The 23,449-nt window shown below is 41.1% G+C and overlaps 1 protein-coding gene across 12 annotated transcripts in view; it reads left to right on the plus strand.

Moving 5' to 3' along the window:
* The window catches only part of CTNND1 (catenin delta 1), a 70,305-nt gene extending 56,374 nt beyond the window's left edge, over window positions 1-13,931 (plus strand). For 9 of the 12 annotated variants that reach the window (XM_058196821.1, XM_058196798.1, XM_058196871.1 and 6 more), the window contains 6 exons: window positions 1,223-1,337; window positions 2,342-2,426; window positions 5,963-6,010; window positions 8,271-8,359; window positions 8,903-8,959; window positions 11,931-13,931. In XM_058196821.1, the coding sequence (XP_058052804.1) occupies window positions 1,223-1,337; window positions 2,342-2,426; window positions 5,963-6,010; window positions 8,271-8,359; window positions 8,903-8,959; window positions 11,931-11,942 (406 nt within the window). In that variant the 3' untranslated portion in view covers window positions 11,943-13,931. The remainder of the gene's footprint in view (window positions 1-1,222; window positions 1,338-2,341; window positions 2,427-5,962; window positions 6,011-8,270; window positions 8,360-8,902; window positions 8,960-11,930) is intronic. The other 3 variants (XM_058196838.1, XM_058196854.1, XM_058196864.1) reach the window with 3 other exon arrangements.
* The last annotated feature ends 9,518 nt before the right edge of the window (window positions 13,932-23,449 follow it).

Below are 23,449 nucleotides of genomic sequence, written 5' to 3' on the forward strand. Positions count from 1 at the left end.
CTTATAAAAACTTTAAAAAAAAAAAAAAAAGAAGGTACAGAAAAGAAATAGAAAACTGGAAAAGAAAAATAACAATATGGTCAAGAAAAAGAAATCTGTAAAGAAATAACTTTCCCCCTTCATGATAACAAATATGCATAAATTTAATAATTTATCACCTTTTCATAAAATAAATCCTTAAAGCTTCATCGTTTCAGTCCCAATGTCAGCAAAAGTCCATTAAGGGTTACTTTTGATCTTTAATCCTTTCAAATAATGTCCTAGAACTTGACTTCTTTCCATGTTTTCTTTATCCCCGTTTCACAAAATTCTTCAAAACTTTCGTCTTTTTTGTAAAAACCAATATAAGAAAATTACCCAGGTCTCTTGGTTTGTTAGTTGTGTATCCCTTTTAATTATTAAGACATAATTACTTGCGTAACTTATGGGTAACATCTTTTTCTATGTCATTCTTATACTTATCATTTTTAAAATCTACTTTCAATTCAGTTTTAATCGTGTCAGATAACATTTATTCTTCTTCCATAGCATCTCTGAATTCCGTCTGTCTATAGAGGCAGATATTCTGAAAGTAACTCCCGGGTCCCTTGTTCAAAAATATCCTATTTATTTATTTATTTATTAAATTTATATGCCACCACCTCACTATCCAAACAGCCTGGCTGGCGTACAGTAAAATATCCAATGTTGAAATATTTTGCTTCATTCTGTATTTGTAGGTCAAGTTTGAGTGTTCTTCCTTTAATTGTAATCTTTAGCTCCTTCTGGTTCTCTCTAATGTTTTAAACTCTTTATTTTATGTTTTTTTAAAGAATTCAAAAGAAATGCATTCCCCATGGAAAGGATCCTTTATAATTAATTCCAAACTCTTAATTTATTCCCCCCTCCCATTTTTAAAAGTCTTTATACTTGAATTTAACACTTATTTTGCTAAGGATTGAAGGACACTCACCCAGTGCTATAATATTGGTCAATCCAAAGCTTCCTAACAGCTGTAAAAGAGTTAACAAGAATTACCACAAGTGAAGGAAGTAGTCGGTGCCCTTTGAAAGGCACTCTCTGTGGTTGACTATTCCCTTGTCGTCTTGTTTTCAAAACCTGCCGGAAACAACTGTCTTGTGGTCTCCTTGTGGGGAGTAACTGTCTCGAGCATTTGTGGGTGCACTTGAGTCCTTTGCTTATTTTAGATTTTTATAATACATTTTGCTTTTTTTCTCGCTAGGAACCGATCAGAAAGAGAAGTCAGAGCTGCTGCTCTTGTGCTGCAGACCATATGGGGGTACAAAGAATTGCGGAAACCCTTAGAGAAGGAAGGTTGGAAGAAATCTGACTTCCAGGTATCTGGGGGCTGAAATGGGGTCGTGGAAAGATTGGGAAATGGGGATCTTGAGTCTGAAAGCTATTTCTGTGGGCCAAGTTGGTTGTATTCACATACATTTATTTATATATCGCTTTCATATGCTATGGGCATTTCACAAGTTAAGATGCTGGGCTTGTTGGCTGGAAAGCTAGCAGGCCAGGTTCGAGACCCAAGGGCTATGCGTCGGGGTGAGCTTCTATCCTTGCCTCAGCTCCCATTAACCTAGCAGTTTGAAAGCATGCAATTGTCAGTAGATAAATAGGTAGTACTTTGATGGAAAGGTAACAGGGCTCTGTGATGTCATGTTGGCCACATGAATGTAGAAATGTCTTCAGACAGTGCTGGCTGAATGGCCTTGAAATGGAGTTGAACACTGCCACCTATAGTTGACAACGACTAGTGGAATAAAATCTGCAGGCACTCCTTTTTTTACCATATGCTATGTAAGATGTGTAATAGCTTGAACCCAGTTCAAGACACTTATTATTGTTCTGTCCTATCTCAGGCAGTATCTACAGTATGTTCCTATCTCTTGCCCTCAAGGTAGTTAGATTGAGATTCCTGAAGGGTCATTGCTGAATGGGGCTTGGACCCTAGATCTTTCCAGCCCAATCCCATATGATGATGATTGCATTGCTCCAAACAAGGAAGGTGAAAATTGTTGTATTTATGCCATCAGTTGAAAATGTAATTTGCAGAACATAGTTGCATTCATCATTGGCCAAAGATTGCTTTTGTTAGTCAGTTAGTCAGAATTCGCCAGCCACAGTGGCTGGCTGGGGAATTCTGGGAGTTGAAGTCCACAAGTCTTAAAGTTACCAAGATTGGTCAGAGTGCACGCTGGGTTTATATGTGTGCACACAAACACACAAAATCATAAAAGTTTCCAAGAACTGGTTGGCAGCAGATCATGCCAAGGACAAAATAAAACAACAGTTTTTCATTATAAATGTATTGAACACTTCCACTATTTTTCTACAGGTAAATTTGAATAATACCTCTAGAAGCCAGGGTGGCAACTCCTTTGATGATAGCACCTTGCCCCTCATTGATAAAAATCAAAAAGGTAAATGCCAAAGTGTGTTATTTCCTTATGTGTATTAGGTCCAGGTTTGGATGTCCTTGGAGGCTTCCATACAGTGGAAATGAATAAAACGTGTCACACTCCACCTTTATTTCAGCTTAATGTTCATTAATTGGTAGCGCTGCACTTAATCAGGTCAAAGTCTCTCCGAAGCTAAGGAAATCGGACAGTGACCTAAGATTTCTTGAGCTCCAGTCTGTGTTGTGCTATCAACTCAGACTTCGGAGTACAGCAGCTCTTTTCTAAAGAATTATTCCTGTAATGTAGTCATGGTTTTATAGGCCTCACAGAACTGTTCCAATAGTATTAATGTGGCTTTTGTGGCATTTTATACTAGAGAGGCAATTCTGATTCTGTATCTTTTAAACAGAGTGTGAAGTATGGGCATTTGGTTCCTTTCTCACATGAAGACTCTTGTTAGTTCTAAATATCTGGGCGCAAAAGTAGCTAAATCAAGTGGATGTGAAAACACAAAACTTTAACTGACAGGAAAAGTGCTACTCTTGGATGCATTTTACCTGAAGAGCAGCACCAAAACTAACACTTCGTTGTGCTGATAGAAAGAACAATTGTGATCAGTGTGTTTGGAACAATTCAGCTTTTTTGCATAAGCTGTGTCTGTGTGCATTCAGCCTCCCTTGTTTGGTGGAAGAGATTCTAGGAAGTACAGGTAGTTCTTGACTTACAACCGTTCATTTAGTGACCGTTCAAAGTTAAAACGGCACAGAAAAATGACTTGTGTCCATTTTCTCATCCTTGGGACTATTGCAGCATCCCCACAGTCACGTGATCAAAATTTGGACCCTTGGCAACTGGCATAGTCTTTATCATGGTTGCAGTTTCCCAGGGTCATGTGATCACCTTTTGCAACCTTCTGTCAAGCAAAGTCAATGGGGAAGCCAGATTCATTTAATACATACATGTTACTAATGACCGCACTTAACAACTGTGGCAAGAAAGGTCATAAAATGGGGAGAAAGTCACATAGCAACTGGTTTACTTAGCAACAGAAATTTTGGGCTCAGTTGTGGTCATAAGTCGAAGGCTTCCTGTAAGGCTCTTCCTCTTTGCTCCCCTGCTAGAGCCATGATGAACGCTGCTGTTTAAGGTCCATTAAGTTCTATTCTAGCAGTGGGTTTTTCTGGAGCCCGTAGCAGCCAGTGGATTTTAAAAGAATAAGATTTAGATGGCTTGAAGGAAGACGATTGTTGTCAGTGCTATGTAATCCAATCATCTGAGCCTTTTGTCCGGTCTGTAATCTATCGAGCTAAAACAGATAATTTAGATTCCTAAAGAGGATAGAAATGGTTTATGTGTGACTGCTCTACATGGGTTCTTATAATGTGCATTTATATTTCAGCTTTAATATTTAAAAAATGTGGGGAAATTCCTTTAGATCTCTCCCAGATAAACTTAATTTTTCACCCTTCTTCTGGGACATTACACTTTCTTGATTAATACTTTTAAATTATATATTGGGTAGTTTTTTAAAGAGTTATTGTAATACCAAGAGTTGAGCTAAAAGCTTCATTGGTCAAAATACAAATTATCTATCTATGGAACGAATGGTTTAAAAAAAAGAATCAAGATAGTTTATATCGCAAACAGAATAGACTTTTATATTGCAAACAGGACAGAAAAGCCAGATAAAACTGAGAATCATCATCAAAGAGCACTGCCCTCTAATGGTAGTTGGGCATTTTTAGAATGATGACAAGGGGAGTGTGGAAAATTATATGCAGCCTATTGGAGATAATATAATTAAGGGTAAATGAGAGAATACAGAAAAGTTATGAACAACAACTGATGGATGCCGACCTTCCTCGTTTAGCAGCAGGAAGGTTCAAATCCAGGAGGCCCCCATTGGCACAACATCTGCCCATCAACTTTAATATCAATTCCCAATGGAAAGCCAAATGGGTTGCTGGATGCCCAGTCATAGGAAGGCATATAAGTGACCCCACAAAAAAGGTGCCAGACTTTGAACTACCATGTCAGCAGTGGACAAATCTTCAAAGATTCGCACCTCACATGGCAACTGCCAGGACTGTGTATAAATGGGCATAGTATCCTCCCCTCAGGGTCCCACGTCAAACTGTAGATCACCTCGTGACCAGCTATAAGCTGAGGGCATTTACCGGCACAGTACCTGATTTTTTTTAATATAAACAATTCTGCACATCAGTAGTTAGATGGCCTAGGCATTGGTGTTTAAACAAAGATCTTTTTGATATTTATATTTTATTCTGTTCTAACATAGATGAAATGTTAATATATATTGCTAGTCCATCTATGCAGAAAAAATAATTGCTACCAACCTGCCTTCCATTGAGGACCTGTATACTGCACGAATCAAGAAGAGGGCCGTGAAAATATTTGCAGATCCCTCGCATCCTGGACATAAACTGTTTCAACTCCTACCCTCAAAACGACGCTATAGAGCACTGCACACCAGAACAACTAGACACAAAAACAGTTTTTTCCCGAAGGCCATCACTCTGCTAAACAAATAATTCCCTCAACACTGTCAGACTATTTACTGAATCTGCACTTCTATTAATCGTTTCATAGTTCCCATCACCAATCTCTTTCCACTTATGACTGTATGACTATAACTTGTTGCTGGCAATCCTTATGATTTATATTGATATATTGATCATCAATTGTGTTGTAAATGTTGTACCTTGATGAACGTATCTTTTCTTTTATGTACACTGAGAGCATATGCACCAAGACAAATTCCTTGTGTGTCCAATCACACTTGGCCAATAAATTCTAATTCTAATGTTATGCCATACACTAAATAAATAAAACTTAAGGATTCATCTAAAAGGCAAAAATTAAGAACCTCTTAAGTTATACTCAAGTACAGGTAGTCCTGAAGTTATGACCACAATTGAGCCCAAAATTTATGTTGCTAAGTGAGAAATTTAAGTGAGTTATACCCCATTTTACGACTTTTCTTGCCACATTTGTTAAGTGAATTGCTGCAGCTGTTAAATTAGTAACACCATTGTTAAGTGAATCTGACTTCCCCATTGACTTTGCTTGCCAAAAGGTCACAAAAGTTGATCACATGACACACACACCCGGGACACGGCAACCGTCATAAACCAGTTCTCAAGCATCCAAATGTAAATCACATGACCAGAGGGATGCTGCAACAGTCATGAGTGCAAAAAATGGTCACAAGTCACTTTTTTCAGTGCCATTGTAACTTTGAACGGTCAGTAAATGAACTGTTGTAAGTCAAGGACTACCCGTATTACTAAGAGTATTTAACTAGTGAAAGAGTGAGAACAATAGCCATGTAGTTCCAGCTCTAATATTATGGTATTATATACAGTATATCCCTCCTCAGATCCAGAGTGCAGAAGTTGACAAGAAGATTCTAAAATCTTGCACTATTTCTACTTAATTCTTTAAATACCCTACTTAAATATTTTTAAGAAACCTTATATCTGCAGTTCAGGAGAAATTCTGTAATCTTAACTATTTTAATTTTATTTTCTGTTTAGACAAGAAATCCTCTCGGGAAGAGATCCAGATGGGAAACCTGGGACCAGGTATGTAAGTTTCTGTCTTGTAGAGGAAAAACTTTTTGACCAATCTAAAGCAGCTTTTATTGGATAAACCCATCACCCTTTGCAGTTTCCAAAAAAGTGCCAAAGGACATGTGCTCCCGTGTCTCCTGGTGCATGCCTACCTACCAGAATGTTACCCATACATTTCACTGTAGAGATCTAAGGGCTTCAGTTAGACACAAGTAATCCTCAATTTATGACAACAATTTGCATTGAATTTCCAAATGACCAGAAATGGCTTGGGGCCTGGGTACTTACGGGACCGCCTGCTGTTACCTTGTGCCTCCCACCGACCCGTACGCTCATACAGAGAGGGACTTCTCAGGGTGCCGTCCGCCAGGCAGTGTCGGCTGGCGGCCCCCAGGGGAAGATCCTTCTCTGTGGGGCCTCCTACTCTTTGGAATGAACTTCCCCCTGGTTTACGCCAAATACCTGACCTTCGGACCTTTCGCCACGAACTGAAAACATATTTGTTTGTTTGCGCGGGGCTTTCTTAAATTGTCTAGATTTCGAATTTTAAATTTTATTTAAGTTTTAAATTGGGGTTTTTAGATTTTTAATTATTTTAATTTTCGGCCAAATTGTATAATAAGTTTTTTAATTTACTTTTAATTGTACATTGTTTCTTTTTACCTTGGCTGTACACCGCCCTGAGTCCTTCGGGAGAAGGGCGGTCTAGAAATCTAATAAAATAAATAAATAAAATAAATAATAAATTCTATTGCTAAGCAAGGTGGTTATTCAGTAAGTCACACCCAATTTTACAACCTTTTTTTGACACAGTTTTTTAAGTGAATCATTAGGTCATAAGCAAATCTGGCTTCTTTCATTGACTTCGAGTGTCAAAAAGCTGGCTGGGAAGGTTGCAAATAGCGATCATATAATCCTGGGAAGTTACAACTTTCGTAAATATATGCCTGTTGCTAAGCATCTGAATTTTGATCAACTGACTATGGGGGATGCTACAACAGTTGTAAGTGCAAGGAGCAGTCATAAGTCATTTTTTCCAGGGCCATTATAACTTTGAACAGTCACTAAACAAATGATTATAAGTTGAGGGTTTCCTGTACTTGCTTTGAATAAACCCTCTTCAATTACTGAGCTTGTTAATCTTCCGGGATGTTCTATTTAGTACTTAATAGCTGTGAAGACTTCATAACTTGTTATAACAAATACAGATAGTCCTTGAGTTACAACAATTCATTTAGTGACCAGTCAAAGTTACAAGAGCACTGAAAAAAAGAGGCTTATGACCGTTTTTCACACTTACGACCATTGCAGTATCCCCATAGTCACACGATCAAAATTCAGATGCTGGGCAATGGACTCATATTTATGACGATTGCAGTGTCCCTGGAGTGATGTGATCCCCTTTTGCGACCTTCTGACAAGCAAAGTCAATAGGGAAGCCAGTTCACTTAACAACCATGTTACAAACTTAACAACTGCAGTGATTCACTTAATAATTGTGACACAAAAAGTCATCATGGGAGGCGGGCAGCAAAATTCACTTAACTGTTTCACTTAGCAACCAAAATTTTGGGCTCAATTGTGGTCGTAAGTGGAGAACTACCTGTAGTGACATTAAAGATTTAAGCTAGTGACAATTTTTAAAAGTCCCTAACTTTATTGGAATGGAACCAGACTGTATGGATTCTTATTACAGCTCATTGCTTTTTCACAGGCCTGCAAATACTGCATATACAAACCTAACCCTCAGATTTATTAAACTCTTTCAGGAATCATGCTTGGTATACTTTAATCTTTGAAGTCAAAATAAGTGAATTAATGACTTTATTACACTGCAGAGCAGAGCGGAGTTTCTTCTAAGCCAAGGATTATACTTGAACTTTGAACAATGTGCCAGAGGCTACCCTCAAAAAGAGAGAGAAAGGGTCAGAACGAGTTTGCTTTCCTTTCCCCTAAATTGCAATTAAAGTTAAATATAATTCATATGGATTATTTGTATTCCATGTTGAGTAGCCTCGTGGTGGCTTCTGTTTGGCAGTTCCATAGGACCTAGCTTGCAGGTAGCATTATTGGTGATGATAAGGGGAAGAGTGCAAAGGATTAGGATTAGTGTAATTAGTGTTTAGGGAAATAAAAAATGACACTTGTTTGCTGGTGGATTGGTAAGCAATAACGTGATTGTGGAAGAGGAAGGGAGCCATTATCTCTGCCAGCTTCATCAGAGTTAGGTCTGTGAGAAATTCCCTCCCATCATTATCTCTCTTGATTTCAGACTACTCTACATTGAATGAACGGGACCATAATAGGACATTGGACCGGACTGGAGAAGAAATGGAACCTATGAAGGGAGCACCACTGGTGGTAAATACTGGGATTTCAGTTGACGGAGATCTTTAGAGAAGCCTTCTTGGTCAGTGGGAGGAGATACTAGGACATCCTTGCCCAGCTTGATGACCTCCTTATATTTTGAGCCACACTCCCATATTTTCTTGGCACTATGGCTGTATAAGATTACAGTGTAACATAGTTGGAGGCCAGTTATTTGGAGAAAATAGCCAATGCACAGAGGAAGCTAAAAAAGAGCAGAAAGTACTGCATTTCTGTGATGGTAGAATCTTTTTTAATGAAATTACTGTTGAGCAAACTTTGAACAGCCAAATATTTTTAAGAGGATAGTGTATTGAGAAAAATGCAAGCATTAACCATTTCTTCCTCCTCCTCCTTTCAAAGCAATGTTAACACTTTTTTTTAACTGAATAACTAACCCAACCCTGTTGACTTTTCTCTCTCCATTTGACCTCTCCTCTGCTTTTCTGAGTGGATTTTTAGTTAGGCTTTTTGTCTCTCCCTTTCTCCCACTTGGACCCAGTGTGCTGTTCTTACTAACCATACCTATGTCTACAGCAGGAGGAAAGGCACGAATCCCTTGAGGAAATTGACCAGTTGCTTTATCCTCCTATGGTAGGTCTTTGCTTTCTGATATTAACCCTCTTATTTCTGTGTTTTAAAAAAGGGAGGAGTCCTGAATCCTTATTTTTCTAATCATACTTTCCTAGGGTTAAATCTTGTGTAGATGTCTTTTATACAAAAGACATTTGTATTTGCTTTTGAGGGTGAGCAACATTTACTGTATTTTTCGCACTATAAGATGTACCACATACGACATTCCAAAGAGGAAGCCTACAGAAAAGGTGATAAAATGCTGTACAATCAGGCCAGAAATGCACTAACAAGGGAGATCAGAGCAGCAAAAAGAAGCTACTCTGAAAAGCTAAAGAATCAGTTTTCAGCAAATGAACCAGCAAACATGTGGAAAACTTTTAAAAATATCACCGGCTATGGCAAACCTCCTTCCCAGGCTGAAGGTAATCAACAACTGGCAGATGACCTGAATGAGTTTTACTGCAGGTTTGAAAGGAAACTACAGCCACCTATCTCCACAACCCCCATCTCAGACACACCAACAACAGCCAAGCCTCCTACAACTGACCCTATTTCATTGGGTTCACAACCCCTAGTGATCACAGAAAAGGAAGTGCAGGACCTATTTCACAGACAAAAGCCAGGAAAAGCTCCAGGCCCAGACAAGATAACTCCTTCTTGCTTAAAAGTCTGTGCTGACCAATTGGCCCCCATCTTCACCCATATTTTCAATAAATCATTAGAGATGTGTTATATTCCTTCTTGCTTCAAACGCTCTACCATCATCCCAGTGCCGAAGAAGCCCACCATCAAGGAACTGAATGACTACAGACCAGTTGCTCTAACATCTGTAGTCATGAAAATCTTTGAAAGGCTAGTGCTTTCCTACTTGAAAACCATCACGGATCTGCTGTTAGACCCCTTGCAATTTGCATACCGAGCAAATAGATCAACAGATGATGCTGTTAATATGGCTCTGCACTACATCCTACAACATCTTGAGTTTCCAAAGACCTATGCAAGGGTCCTTTTTGTAGACTTTAGTTCAGCATTCAATACCATCATTCCAGACATTCTTCTAACTAAGCTAAACCAGTTACAGGTACCGGAACAGACTTGTAAGTGGATCACAAGCTTCCTAACAAACAGGAAGCAGCAGGTGAAGCTAAGCAAGATCACATCAAATACCTGTACAATTAGCATAGAGCCCCCCCAAGGCTGTGTGCTCTCCCCACTTCTCTTCTCTCTGTATACCAATGACTGCATCTCCAACAATCTATCTGTTAAGCTACTGAAGTTTGCAGATGACACAACAGTGATTGGTCTCATTCGAGACAATGACAAATCCGCATATAGACGAGAGGTCGAACGACTAGCTTTGTGGTGCAACCAAAACAATCTGGAACTGAACACACTCAGAACCGTAGAAATGGTGGTAGACTTTAGGAGAAACCCTTCCATACTTCCACCTCTCACAATACTAGACAACACAGTATCAACAGTAGAAACCTTCAAATTTCTAGGTTCTATCATATCGCAAGATCTAAAATGGACAGCTAACATCAAAAACATCATTAAAAAGGACAACAAAGAATGTTCTTTCTGCGCCAACTCAGTAAGCTCAAACTGCCCAAGGAGCTGCTGATTCAGTTCTACAGAGGAATTATTGAGTCTGTCATTTGCACCTCTATAACTGTCTGGTTCGGTTCTGCAACCCAACAAGAAAAACACAGACTTCAGAGGATAATTAGAACTGCAGAAAAAATAATTGCTACCAACCTGCCTTCCATTGAGGACCTGTATACTGCATGAATCAAGAAGAGGGCCGTGAAAATATTTACAGACCCCTCACATCCTGGACATAAACTGTTTCAACTCCTACCCTCAAAACGACGCTATAGAGCACTGCACACCAGAACAACTAGACACAAGAACAGTTTTTTCCCGAAGGCCATCACTCTGCTAAACAAATAATTCCATCAACACAGTCAAACTATGTACTGAATCTGCACTACTATTAATCTTCTCATGGTTCCCATCACCAATCTCTTTCCATTTATGACTGTATGACTATAACTTGTTGCTGGCAATCCTTATGATTTATATTGATATATTGACCATCAATTGTGTTGTAAATGTTGTACCTTGATGAACGTATCTTCTCTTTTATGTCCACTGAGAGCATATGCACCAAGACAAATTCCTTGTGTGTCCAATCACACTTGGCCAATAAAGTTCTATTCTATTCTATTCTATTCTACCAGACCATAAGATGCACATTAGCTTTATAGGAGGAAAACAAGGAGAAAAAATCTGCCTATGCCTCCCAACATCCATCCGGTATTCATCTGGCTAGCATCCTTGCAGCAAACAGCCTGGTCAGCTTCAGCACGTTATCGCAGCCACAGCACGTGGCTTGTCAGGGCTCCGCTCCGTTGCGTCCACCACTGGTCAACTGAGCTGAGCTGCCACTGCTGCCAGGAAACAGTGGAGCCTTCATTACCAAGCAGATGATTGATGGTTGGATCAGTCCCCCGGAATACTGCCGATCAGCTTCAGCTATTCTAGGGAGTGGGGATTGCGGCTCGCCGCCGCCATTCACCGCCACCAGCATTTGGCGGCAGAGACAATTGGCAGTGGCAATCAGCAGCAATCCCCACTATCTAGAACAGCTGATCAGTGGTATTCCAGGAGGCCGATCCAACCCGCTGATCAGCAGATCGGCAGCAAAGGCTTCAGCGTTTCCCAGCGGCAAATTGTGGCTGCCACACCAAACCCCCTTCCCCCACTGCAATATTCACTGTATGAGACACACGGACATTTCCACCTACTTTTTGGGTGGGTAGGAAATAATCTTATAGTGCAAAAAATATGGTAAATTACTGAGGTTTGGATTGATTGATTGATTGATTGATTGATGGTTCTATGGGATTAGATTGTCATGGATAAAGCTCTGCCCTTTGCTGTTTTTCATTATAGCTAATGTTAACTTGTTTGTGTTTTTCCACAGCAGAAGATCTAGAGGTGCTACCATCTGCCTTCTCAGTTTTGGGTTCATAACATATTTTATATAACTTTTATGATGAAATGGACTGAGCTTTTTTTAAATCTTGGGGCCATCTAGCCAAATGACTGGCTCTCTGAAGCCCACAGGGTCTCACATCTCCCTGTAGAATTTGAACTTCTGGACGTCATATTTCTGTTTTTTATTCTTCAAAAAAAAAAGAGTAATTCCTAAAGACCAAATACTCTTGATGGATCTCATTACACAACAAAGGCAGATACTTAAAAATACACATTGATGATGCAATCCACAGAAGCTGATGGAAACAATCGAAGCAAATGGATTTCAGCCAAACTCAATCATACTGGAACTTATTTTTTATTAAGGAGATGTTGACTCTCTTTTTCCAAAAAGCAGAGAGAGAAGCCATCTCCATCTTCTCTTAGCCTATAGAATATATTTTTGTGTGTCACTCATGTTTGCAACAAAGGATGCTGGGAATACTGGAACATTCCTAGTTGGGAAGAGTTGGTGGGGGGGGGGCAAGATGACAAAGGGGATCAGCTTGCAATTGCATTTGGGTCATCTGCCCTTCAGGAAATGCCTCTTTTGAGACAGTAATTTCTTTATCCTCAGGCTGAGGACTAGATTTGTCTCTTTTCCCTTCTCCTGTCTCTTAGTTGCTTCTTGATGGCCTTTCTGAGATGGATCAACTCAGAGTTTAGGAAGCTATTTATTTGTGGGAGAAGAGATGCTTAGGGCCTAGCGCTTTAAGGGAGGGAAAGAGGATGGAGCACGTTAAATGACAGTTGGTGGAAGGGCATAGTCTTCATACCTAGAAGCGTCAATCTTGCCTCTTATGGGAGAGGGCAGTGTGACGCGTCTGGTTTTGGGTCGCTGACTGAAGTGGTGAGTGCCCAGATTGGGCCACAAATTGCTGAGAGAGCTGATGAGATAGAAAGCTTGGTGATGCAGGAAGTATGAGGGATAGAAGGCCATTTGTAAATATTGCCCAAGTCCTCCCATGCAGGCAAGGGAATGAAACTATGATCGGTCACTATTTACATGTGCCTTTTTCTTTGCTACTGTGAAATAGCTTGGTGCTTTGGCTAATTTCAGGTGCAGAGGGCCAATCCCTAGACCATAGAGATTTTGGCACAGAGTTCCCTCCTGCTCCCTCTCTCTTGCTGTCTCTCTCTCCCTCTCCTTCTCCCTCCCTCTCCCCCCCACCCTTTCTTGCATTGAAATCAGAGTCCTGCTGTGGATGTAGTCACAAGATTGGAGAGGGGTGATAGAGGCAACTGCGTGGGGGAGACCAGGAACTAATCTGTCACTGCTAAAGGCTCAAGAGTGGAGAGGAAGGAGAGAACGAACTGTTTGGTGAGGATCACAATGTGCACCTTAGTGGGTTGCTTCTTCAGGGAATAAGGAATTTAGAGTCTGTTTACAGATCTCTGCCTTTAATCTGCAAAATAGCAGTAAAATGGGCAATTGTGAATTACTCTGGGCACCACATTGGTGCCGGTTGCCCTTTTATTGTTGCGGAGGACTACGGCCTCTCTCACCCTCCCAGCTCTGCCTCCATCAAACAACTGGAAGGAACTCGGTTGCTCTTGACTTCTCTCCACCTCCCCATTGCACAAGAGGGAAGGTCTACAGTAGAAAAGTCTTATTACTGCCTCTTCTTTGCCCCAGTCCAGTTTTTCTTACCTTTTTTTGGGGGGGGGGAGGGGGAATTAAGAGATAAATCAAGGCCCTCTGAGGGGTTGCGCAACTTTTTCTAATGTAAAACACTATTTCCTTTTTTAATCCAGATGAACCAAAACTACCCTTCCCCACTGACCAATTCAGTGCTGTAGAAGAAACTAATCACTCACTGACTCTCGTTTTTTGCTTTTCCTCTGCACCCCCGGGGAAGGGGTTATCCTGCTGTTCTTTGAGTCCTTATTCATTCTGCAATGCTTTTAAATTGAAATGATTTTTATATAAATAAAGTTTTAAAGTGTGTATTTGTTAAAATGGAATTGACTAATCCAAATCTTACCGAGTTTGTCTCCTGCTGTCTTTTTGTGATGACCAATCCTCGCACCCCAAAAATAGGTTTTGCTTACTTCAGGAGGGATTAATTCCTCCTGCCTCCAGTGTGCTTATAGCCCTGTTCTAAAATAAGCTCTGTCAAATGAGGATTTGACCCAGTTCTTGATGGCCTACTACCTTGGCTTTTGCTCATGCAAAGAGAGTGGGATTGTAAGCAGGAATAGGTGGTTCTGACATAAAATTATCTTTATAAACGAACACATCTCTATTTCTATTGTGACAACCTTTGTTTGGAAGATTGGGTCATCTTAGCAGAAAAAGGAAACCTGTTTTCAAAAGGCAGGTCCTCCTGAGGTTGACTTGTAGAAAGATCCCAAGTGGACAGATGATTTAACCCTCCCTCCCTTGCTGATTGGTCTCCTCCTGGACAGCAACATCCTATACCCTTCCACTTCAGATGTCACAGGCAAGGAGGCATGCTGCCTTGCCTGCTCTTCCTCTAATTTGAATTACCTCCTGATGAACCTTAATTCTTTAGAAGCAGCAAGAAAATGGAATGTAAATACTGATTTCAGGATCTGAGAAAGAAAACGCGGCATCTGTCACCCATCATTGGCAGATATCTTGTGTTATAACTCATCAGCTGTTCGAATGCATCTGTAAGGATGTGGGTAGTCCAAGACAGGGGTCTCCAACCTTGGCAACTTTAAGCCTGGAGGACTTCAACTCCCAGAACACCCCAGCCAGCTTTGCTGGCTGGGGTATTCTGGGAGTTGAAGTCCTCCAGGCTTAAAGTTGCCAAGGTTGGAGACCCCTGGTCCAGGACATCTATGGCTACTGCACGCCTGGTAACCTTGGTGTTCTAGATCAGTGGCTCCCCAACCTTTTGGGCATCAGGGACCGGTTCTGTGGTCCAAGGTTTTTCTGTGGACCAGAATGGGTGTCATGCCTGTATCCTGTGGATGGGGCTTTGCTTGTTTGCACGGCCCAGTTTCTGGCATGCCGCAGACCAGTGATGGTCCATGGACCAGAGATTGGGGGCCCCTGTTCTAGATAACTATAATTCCAATCACCCTAGCATCCATTGCCTTGTATTTTAGAGCAGGAATTAACAACTGGGAATCTGCTGTTTCTATCCTGGGACACCAGTAAAATAAGAGAAAATATAGTGAGCAAGCAGAATATTTTTCTGTGTTGGTAGTTTTTCTACAGAAGCTCAAGGGGTATTTACCTTTTTAAGATTTGAATAGTGCAGCCAGTGTTAGTAGCTCAGGTTCAACATTGTGTCATCTAGTCGTCTTTTCCAACATCAGCTTCAGGGTTCCGACTTGACAGGCGTGTCTAGCTGGCTCTTGCTTCGCTTCTTTGAGCTTCATGTTACATGTGATGTGTGAAATATGGGGGATGCAATGGAAAGAAGTTAAGGGGGATGTTTATTCTTCATTAAATTGTCAATAAGGATACAAATCAGGTTGCTTGAGTCTACCTGGAGCCCCTTCCAAAGTTGTCCCTGAACTAATTTTTATTGTGAACATAGCATCATGTTGTGAATTGTTATATACTGCCTTCATTGCAGATGTTTAATTTTTAATTCAATACTGATTTAAGTCAGTGAGCTACAGCTGCCAAAAGAGCCAACTGGTTTGCAACTGTAGAGATACAGTGTTGAGATAAGGAGATGCAACAGTTCTGCTCTTCGCTGTACTAGTCAGACTGCATCTGTGGTAGGGTGTCCAGTTCTGGTCACCATGAGGATGCTGAGAACTTTGAGGGTGGTTAGGAGTCAAGAAGACCAGTGCAGAAATTGAGTGGGGCTTATAGTGGCTAAATCCTACGAACAGTTAAAAGTCCTGAGAGTGTTTAACCTCAGGCTAAGGCTAAGATAAGGCATATTAGTGGTCTTGCAAAATTTCTGCTGGCAGAGGGAAGAGGGCGGGGATTTATTCTCCATCATGCCTAAGGATTGGCTAGGGCAAGAAGGTGAAGGCTTTACAGACAGGTGAAAGCTTTATGGAGAAATCCAAAGGAAATGAAGAATTCCTTGACAATGAGAACTATTAAAGCGATGGAACAGTCTGCTTCCTGGAGTCATGGATGCTGCTCCACTGAAAGATTTCAAGGAAAAGTTATCATGGAGGAAAAGCAGGCACTGGTGAAAGAGCAGATACCCAGGAAGAAATACAAAGGAGCATGAAGGTGAAAGCCAAGTAAGTCCAGGTTACCTCTCAAGGTGGCAATTCAGATTAAAAAATGATCCCAAACAGCAGGTTAATCTGTAAGTCATCACAAATTGAAATGGGTCAATGTAGCCCATGGCACAGTATGAGCGTGGTCTTTTTGATATAAGAAAAGAGCTGAAATGGCTTGGCTGGCAGAATAATAAAATTCTCCGATTGTTTTACTCTGATTTGCTCTCCAATGATGCTCTGAATTGTTCACTTCCTTCAGCAGCCTTTGTTCCGATGCTTTACAGACGGGTGGCTGTCAGTTCTTGGAGTTGCAGTCTCAACTTATCCACAGAAAAGTGGGGCCTGCCCTTCACCCCTCCCCATTTGATTCAGGTGCTCTTGTGCAAACAGAACAACCGAGTCAACAAACCAGATTTTTTCATGGTGAGCAAAAGGTGTAGAATGTCTTAATCAACAGCATAACTGATAAGGAGAGGAAGAAATTCCTTTCTGGCTCCAAATATAGCAATAGGTTGGGTCTCCAGCACAAAACCCTGCCTGTCGTCCTTTTACAGCTAAGTTGTTAAAGCTAGGAAGAACATTTGCGATGGCAATTGTAGTTCTGAAAAGTAAAAGTAAAAGATTCTTTTACAGAATGGTTTCCATTTTGGATTGGTACACAATTGCAAAGAGATTTCTTGGTATTTATTTCCAAAATTTATAAACTTACTTCAAGGTAACTCTTCAATAGCTTTCATTGGACTTTAGACTTTCAGTGTTTGGATTATTTATTTATTCTAATTAATTATAATTCATAAAACCACCAAACCTGCACCCATGACACTAGATGGCTAACATAGATTTAGAGAACCACAATAAACCAAGAACGAACAACAGAAATATGTACAAATATAGTTTCTGTTTGAGGCTTAGAATTTAGCTCCAGCAAATACAAAAAAAAAACAACCCAGTAAAAGGTGTTTCCTTGGACCCTGGCCCATTACCTGATGCTTTTAAAAGTTTCTCAACCTCAGCAACTTTAAAGATGTGTGGACTTCAACTCCCAGCATTCCCCAGCCAGCATTCTCAGCCTGAAAAGTGGCTGAGATTAAGAAACACTGCTTTTAATGCTTTGCCAAAAGCAAGCAGGGTCAGGCCCTACAGTGTATGGGATGTATGCCAAAAAGAAAGCCAGGATCTTGGTCAGGAACACCACAAGCTCATGCATCGAGCAAGAGCTAGGAACAAGATGCATGCAACAACAAGCAAAAGGCCAGACCATGATTGAAATCCATTTTTGCTGAGATTCTACAACTGTAGCTTCTCTTGCCCAATTGCTGCCCAACTTGATTGGCTTCCCATTTGCTCACCCGGCAATCACTTTCGTGAAGTGAAGCGCCTTTATGTCATGGCCTGGGCAGTCTTCACTACTTTTGGCAAGACACTCGTGTTAGTGTGTGACATTTCTGTGTTGTCTGAGGGTGGAGGGGGCTGGCTCAGCTGTGTTTAAGGAGCTAAAGGCTCTGGCAGGCCTCCATTTGTCCATGCCTCAGAGCCTGTTCCTTGAGTTCCAGACCCACAATATTATAAGGCTGGAATATTGCAGGACCAAACCGTTTACTGAAGAGCTGTGGTGACACAATGGTTAGAATGCAGTATTGCAGGCTAATTCTGCTGACTGCCCACAGTTCGATTCTCACTGGCTCAAGGTTGACTCAGCCTGTTGTCCTTCCAAGGTTGGTAAAATGAGGATCCAGATTGTTGGGGGCAAGATGCTGTAAACTGCTTAGAGAAGGCCGTAAAGCACTATGAAGCAGTATATCAGTCTTCAGTGCTGTTGCTATTACATAATCAAGACAGGGAATTTGCCAGCAGGAAGATTGATAGCTGAAACAACCTTACAAATGAAGTCACAGCCAGCTATCTTCAGCGCAAGACCTTTGAAAACCCTAGAAAAACCTGAATGGCTAAAGTCACTCCACCAGCCCTGTCCTTGGGTTTTGGTGATGCTGCATCAGAAATCCAGACAACCACATTTCCAAAAAGAGAGGCTCCTCCCTGTGCCCAGGCAAATCTTAATAATGTACAAGTAGTCCTCGGCTTACAACAATTCATTTAGTGATTGAAGTTGCAATAGCAGTGAAAAAAGTGACATTTTCATACAACTGTTGCAGCGCCCCTATGGAAATGTGATCAAACTCCAGATGCTTGGCAACTGACTCATGGCCCAGGCCCCAGGGTCATATGATCACCTTTTGCAACTTTCTGACAAGCAAAGTCAATGGGAAAGCCCAGGTTCGCTTTACAACCGTGTTACTAACTTAACAAATGCAGTGATTCACTTAACAACTGTGGCAAGAAAGGTAAAACGGGGCAAAATTCACAACTGTCTTACTTAACAATATAAAATTTGGATTTAATTGAGGTCATCCTGTACATTGGGTCAAACCTCTCATCTATTATTAAATCCTGAATATGAGAGAGAGACCTTAAAACAGTGGTTCTCAACCTTTATAGTGCTGCGACCCCCTTTAATACAATTCCCCACGATGTGGTGACCCCAACCATAAAATTACTTTTTTTAGGCAGTGATCTCAGCGCGCTTCAGCAGCCACAGAAGGGGGAAAAAAGCGGCAAACTCTTTTTTTGAATTTATCGCACCTGAAGCTGTATTGGCTAGCGATCTGAACTGCTTGCGATTGCCTTGAGGACGGAGGCATTAAAGCAGAGACTCCTCCCCTATTAAGTTTATCGCGCCTGAAGCCAGATTAGGCTAGCGATTGGGAGTGATTGCAGCTGGCTTGAGAGGGAGACATCAGAGCAAAGATTTCTCTCTTTTTTAATTCATTGCGCCTGAAGCCGAATTCGCAATTCTTCGACTCGCAAGTATACTTCCCATATTTCCGATGGTCTTAGGCGATCCCTGGGAAATCGTCATTCGACTCCCAATGGGGTCGCGACCCACAGGTTGAGAACCGCTGCCTTAAAACATGTTGAGTTGATGTTCAGCAGTAGCCACCCAAAATCTTGAGCTTCTGATGACTGGATAGAGTTGGAATGTGCAGATTCATGTGGAACAGTGAGATTGTTGCCTAAGAATGGCCCCTTATGTTTCCCCCCCTCCATTTCCCCCTGTCCTGATGTCACCACCTCTTCTCTGGATCAGTTCTGAACCAGCAACCCAGATCCAGAACAGTCCTTTCTCCCAGGCCAGCCATTCCCACAATTCCCACCCCTCCAAATCCTACCTGCTATCATAGGCAGCAGAAGATACAATGGGGTCTCCATGTGACAAGTTCTAGAGCATATCCAGGATTCAAGCTGTGAGTGATCTCTGGGTGCCCATAACTTCAGTAACACCAAGGCTGAACATGCCTGGCTCACCATCTGCACCGTCACTCAGCTGGGAAATCCACCAAAGATCCCGCAGCTGTCTCCTGATCTGAAATATTGTCCCCAAACACTAGCAACCTCCTTCCCTGCTCCCCTGCCACACCACTAAGTCCAAAACAGCTCAACCCTCTCCAGGTAGCTAAGTGGACTCCAGAACAGTCAGGCATAGGGTAGAATATCAGCTACCAGCTGCATATTCTTCCATGATCACCTAAAGACGTTTTCCCCAGTTCTTCACCACTTACACCAACCACAATTGATATATTGCAAGCACCAGTTCCCTGCAGAGTATTGCTTTGCCCACCTCTGATCTTAACATTTTTTAAATCAATCACTTAAGTAAATAAAAACAAATATTTTATGTATTGCCTCTATCCAGTGATAATGTAGTTAAAGGTAAAGATTCCCCTCGCGCATACGTGTTAATCGTTCCCGACTCATCTCCCTTATCTCCCTTTCAAAGCTGAAGAGCCAGCACTGTCCAAAGACGTCTCCGTGGTCATGTGGCCGGCATGACTCAACACCAAAGGCGCATGTTACCTTCCCACCAAAGGTGGTCCCTATTTTTTCTACTTGCATTTTTTACGTGCTTTCGAACTGCTAGGTTGGCAGAAGCTGGGACAAGTAATGAGCTCACCCCGTTACACGACAGCACTAGGGATTTGAACCGCTGAATTGCCAATCTTCCGATCGACAAGTTCAGCATCTTAGCCCCTGAGCCACCGCGTGCCTAGTGATAATGTAAGTTCCTCTTAATGGTAAAGTCCAGCAACTCAGTTCCTGCCCAGATATTTAAACGGCAGCTCCAGCAATCCCTCAGCTGGAGCATAAGGAGTCAAAATTCAAAACACCTGAAGAGCACCAGATTGAAGCGCTTGGGCCTGGGACAAAGGTTCATAATCACTGTGTAATTTTGTGTGACTGCAAGCCCCGATATTTGGGGGCTCTTGTTCATGCCTTGTATAAACTTGCCAGGCTAAAATGGCTTTATCACCACCTGTGATACCTGGAATAAGATGTGTTTTCTTTGTGCCTATATTATTTCCCTTGTAGTTCTGTTGCATTAACGAAGTAATATCTAGGATTAAATCTTGCCTTTGCTTTAGACATGTCTTGATTTGCAGTTCTTCTCACCTGTTAGGCAGCCATTGGGACTGTATTGTTCCAAACACAGAAGCTTGGATTCCAGCAGATTTAATGTGCTTCATGAGGGCAGCCAATCCCTCGGTACGAATATATTTATATATTTTAAGGATGAACTGGAAAGGGGCCTTTTTATCTACTATGCAAATTAACTCACTGAGGCAGATCTTCAGAACACAATATACAGAATCTGAATACTTATCCAACCAAACCAGCACTACAGTACTCTAAGTGAGAGTAATTCTGCCAGATCCCAGGCAGAGAAGTTTTCAGCTCCCACCCCACAATCACAGTAAGTTTTACTGGAAAATGCTAAAAGATTGAAGGTGAGCTTCTCCTCACCCATGAAGCATAGGCTGAATAATTGAACGTTGTCCTCTGCATTTTATGCACAGTACCTACAGTACCGCCAAAGAATGGTGCTTCCATTCTTGTTCAGAAAATGAGTTTATTATACATGCGACTATGTGTTATCTAGCAATGCACAGATAACGATCTTCCCACCCCAAAAGATAAACGTGTTTGCACATGAATTATTATTTTGATGTTTGTCTTTTTCATTCATCCTTTACTGAACAGTTGTTGCTACATCTGTCCTAAGGCAATTCTTCTTGAACAACTGATTGCTTCTATTTTAAAAAAAGCTCCTCTTATTTTATTTTGTATATTCTTTCTAAGATTCTGTCTCTGTTTTCTGAAACTGAACTCTTGCAAATACTCATGAATAAAACTCAAGCTTATATTTTGTTTGAATAAAATTAATATCCCATTGCACTTGGGAGACAGTTTGTGAAGATGTTAATTCTAAATTAACTAGTTTTGGCAGAATTGCATTGCAACATCCCAACTGAATTTACGGTTGGCAAGAAAAAAAATATGTATGCAGACCTTTTTACTCTTGTGCAGTTGCAACACAGAAGAAACGTGTGATCATATTCTTCTGTTGAAATGATTCTTTTAATCTATTTTGACTCATTTGTCTGGTATGGCACAAATATAACCAACATTTCTTTTTATCCCAAGCATATGGTACTTAAAGGTAAAGGTAAAGTAAAGGTTCTCCTCGCACATATGTGCTAGTCGTTCCCAACTCTAGGGGGCGGTGTTCATCTCCCTTTCAAAGCCGAAGAGCCAGCGCTGTCCGAAGATGTCTCTGTGGTCATGTGGCCGACATGACTAAATGCCAAAGGCGCATGGAACGCTGTTACCTTCCCACCAAAGGTGGTCCCTATTTTTTCTACTTGCATTTAGGTTAGCAGAAGCTGGGACAAGTAATGGGAGCTCACCCCGTTACACGGCACTAGGGATTCGAACCACTGACCTGCCGACCTTTCTATTGACAAGCTCAGCATCTTAGCCACTGAGCCACCGTGTCCCTTTTACAATACTTACTATCTTTTATTGCAAGCTAAGATTTCTAATTTAGAGATTATCTTGCAAGCCAGTGTGCTCCAACTCAGAGATTCATGCAGTGTTCTGACACAATTTGACATTTTAGAATAAAGCTGGAATACTTTTTGGATAGATTCTTTTTAATAAGCATTCCAGTCTTTTGAAGAGCACCTTTGATTCTCTAAGGGGTTCCTCAGAAATTAAGGCCCCAAAGTTCTTAAGAGTTACCATATGCCGTTCGCTTTTAGAATAATTTTAACAGAATGGCTAGGCTCAAGAGGAATTTATGGCTTGGCATCAGATAAAAAAGACAATGATCTTTTGAATTGACAGTTCAAACCGGTCTGTAAGTTTATACACCAAGGGTGATTCTGACTAACTGCCCCTCTCACATGAATATAGTCCGTGAGTGACAACATAAACTGGCTTAGTCCACATTTCCTCCCCATGTGTTATTGATACAGCTGTTCCTGAGTTTCAGTTGTATGAATCACCCCCTTTTCCTATCTTTTTATGGTATTCAATCATACCAATTCCTAAGCCCCATCTGGCAATGTTGTATCTTTTGGGAAAAAGCCATGCATATCTACAGTTTTAAATAACATTCATCTTTTCTCCCAAAGATTGTGTCATCATCTATGGTGCCTGTAGATTTTTGTATTAAGAAGGCAGCTTCATGCTGAAACTAAACCTTAAAAGAAAGCAAAGATTTGACTGAGTTCCATGTAAAAAATTCTATTGCACTATCCCGAGTTGTCCTTGGTTGATCCAGAAGCATCAGACTTAATTAATACTTAGGTGGGAAACTACCAGAAAATTTCAGGGTGATAGGCTGGACTGAGAAGTCAAAAACCGTAACAGCACAGCACAGCGCACAACAAGCTGGAAGGGACCTTGGAAGTCTTCTTAGTCCTACCCCCTGCTCAAGCAGAAGAACCTATACCATTTCAGATAAGTGATTGTCTAGTCTCTTCTTAAAAAGCATCCAGTGATGGAGCATCCATGGCTTCTGAAGGCAAGCTGTTCCACTGGTTAATTGTCCTCACTGTTAGGAAGTTTCTTCTTAATTCCAGGTTGCTTCTCTCTTTAATTAGTTTCCAACCATTTTTTCTTGTCCTGCCTTCTGGTGCTGTGGAGAATAATTTGACCTCCTCTTCTTTATGGCAGCCCATCAAATACTGCTATCATGTGACCCCTAATTCTTCTTTTCTTTAGACTTGCCAAATCCAAATCCTGCAGTCATTCTTCATATGTTTTAGTCTCCAGGCCTTTGATCATCTTAGTTGCTCTTCTCTGAACTTTTTTCAAAGTCTCAACATCTTTTTTGTAGTGACCAAAATTGCTTGCAGTATTCCAGGTATGGTCTTACTAGGGCTTTACAAAGCGATACTA

Source organism: Ahaetulla prasina, chromosome 1 (genome assembly GCF_028640845.1).
Source record: "Ahaetulla prasina isolate Xishuangbanna chromosome 1, ASM2864084v1, whole genome shotgun sequence".
Taxonomy (NCBI): Eukaryota; Metazoa; Chordata; class Lepidosauria; order Squamata; family Colubridae; genus Ahaetulla; species Ahaetulla prasina.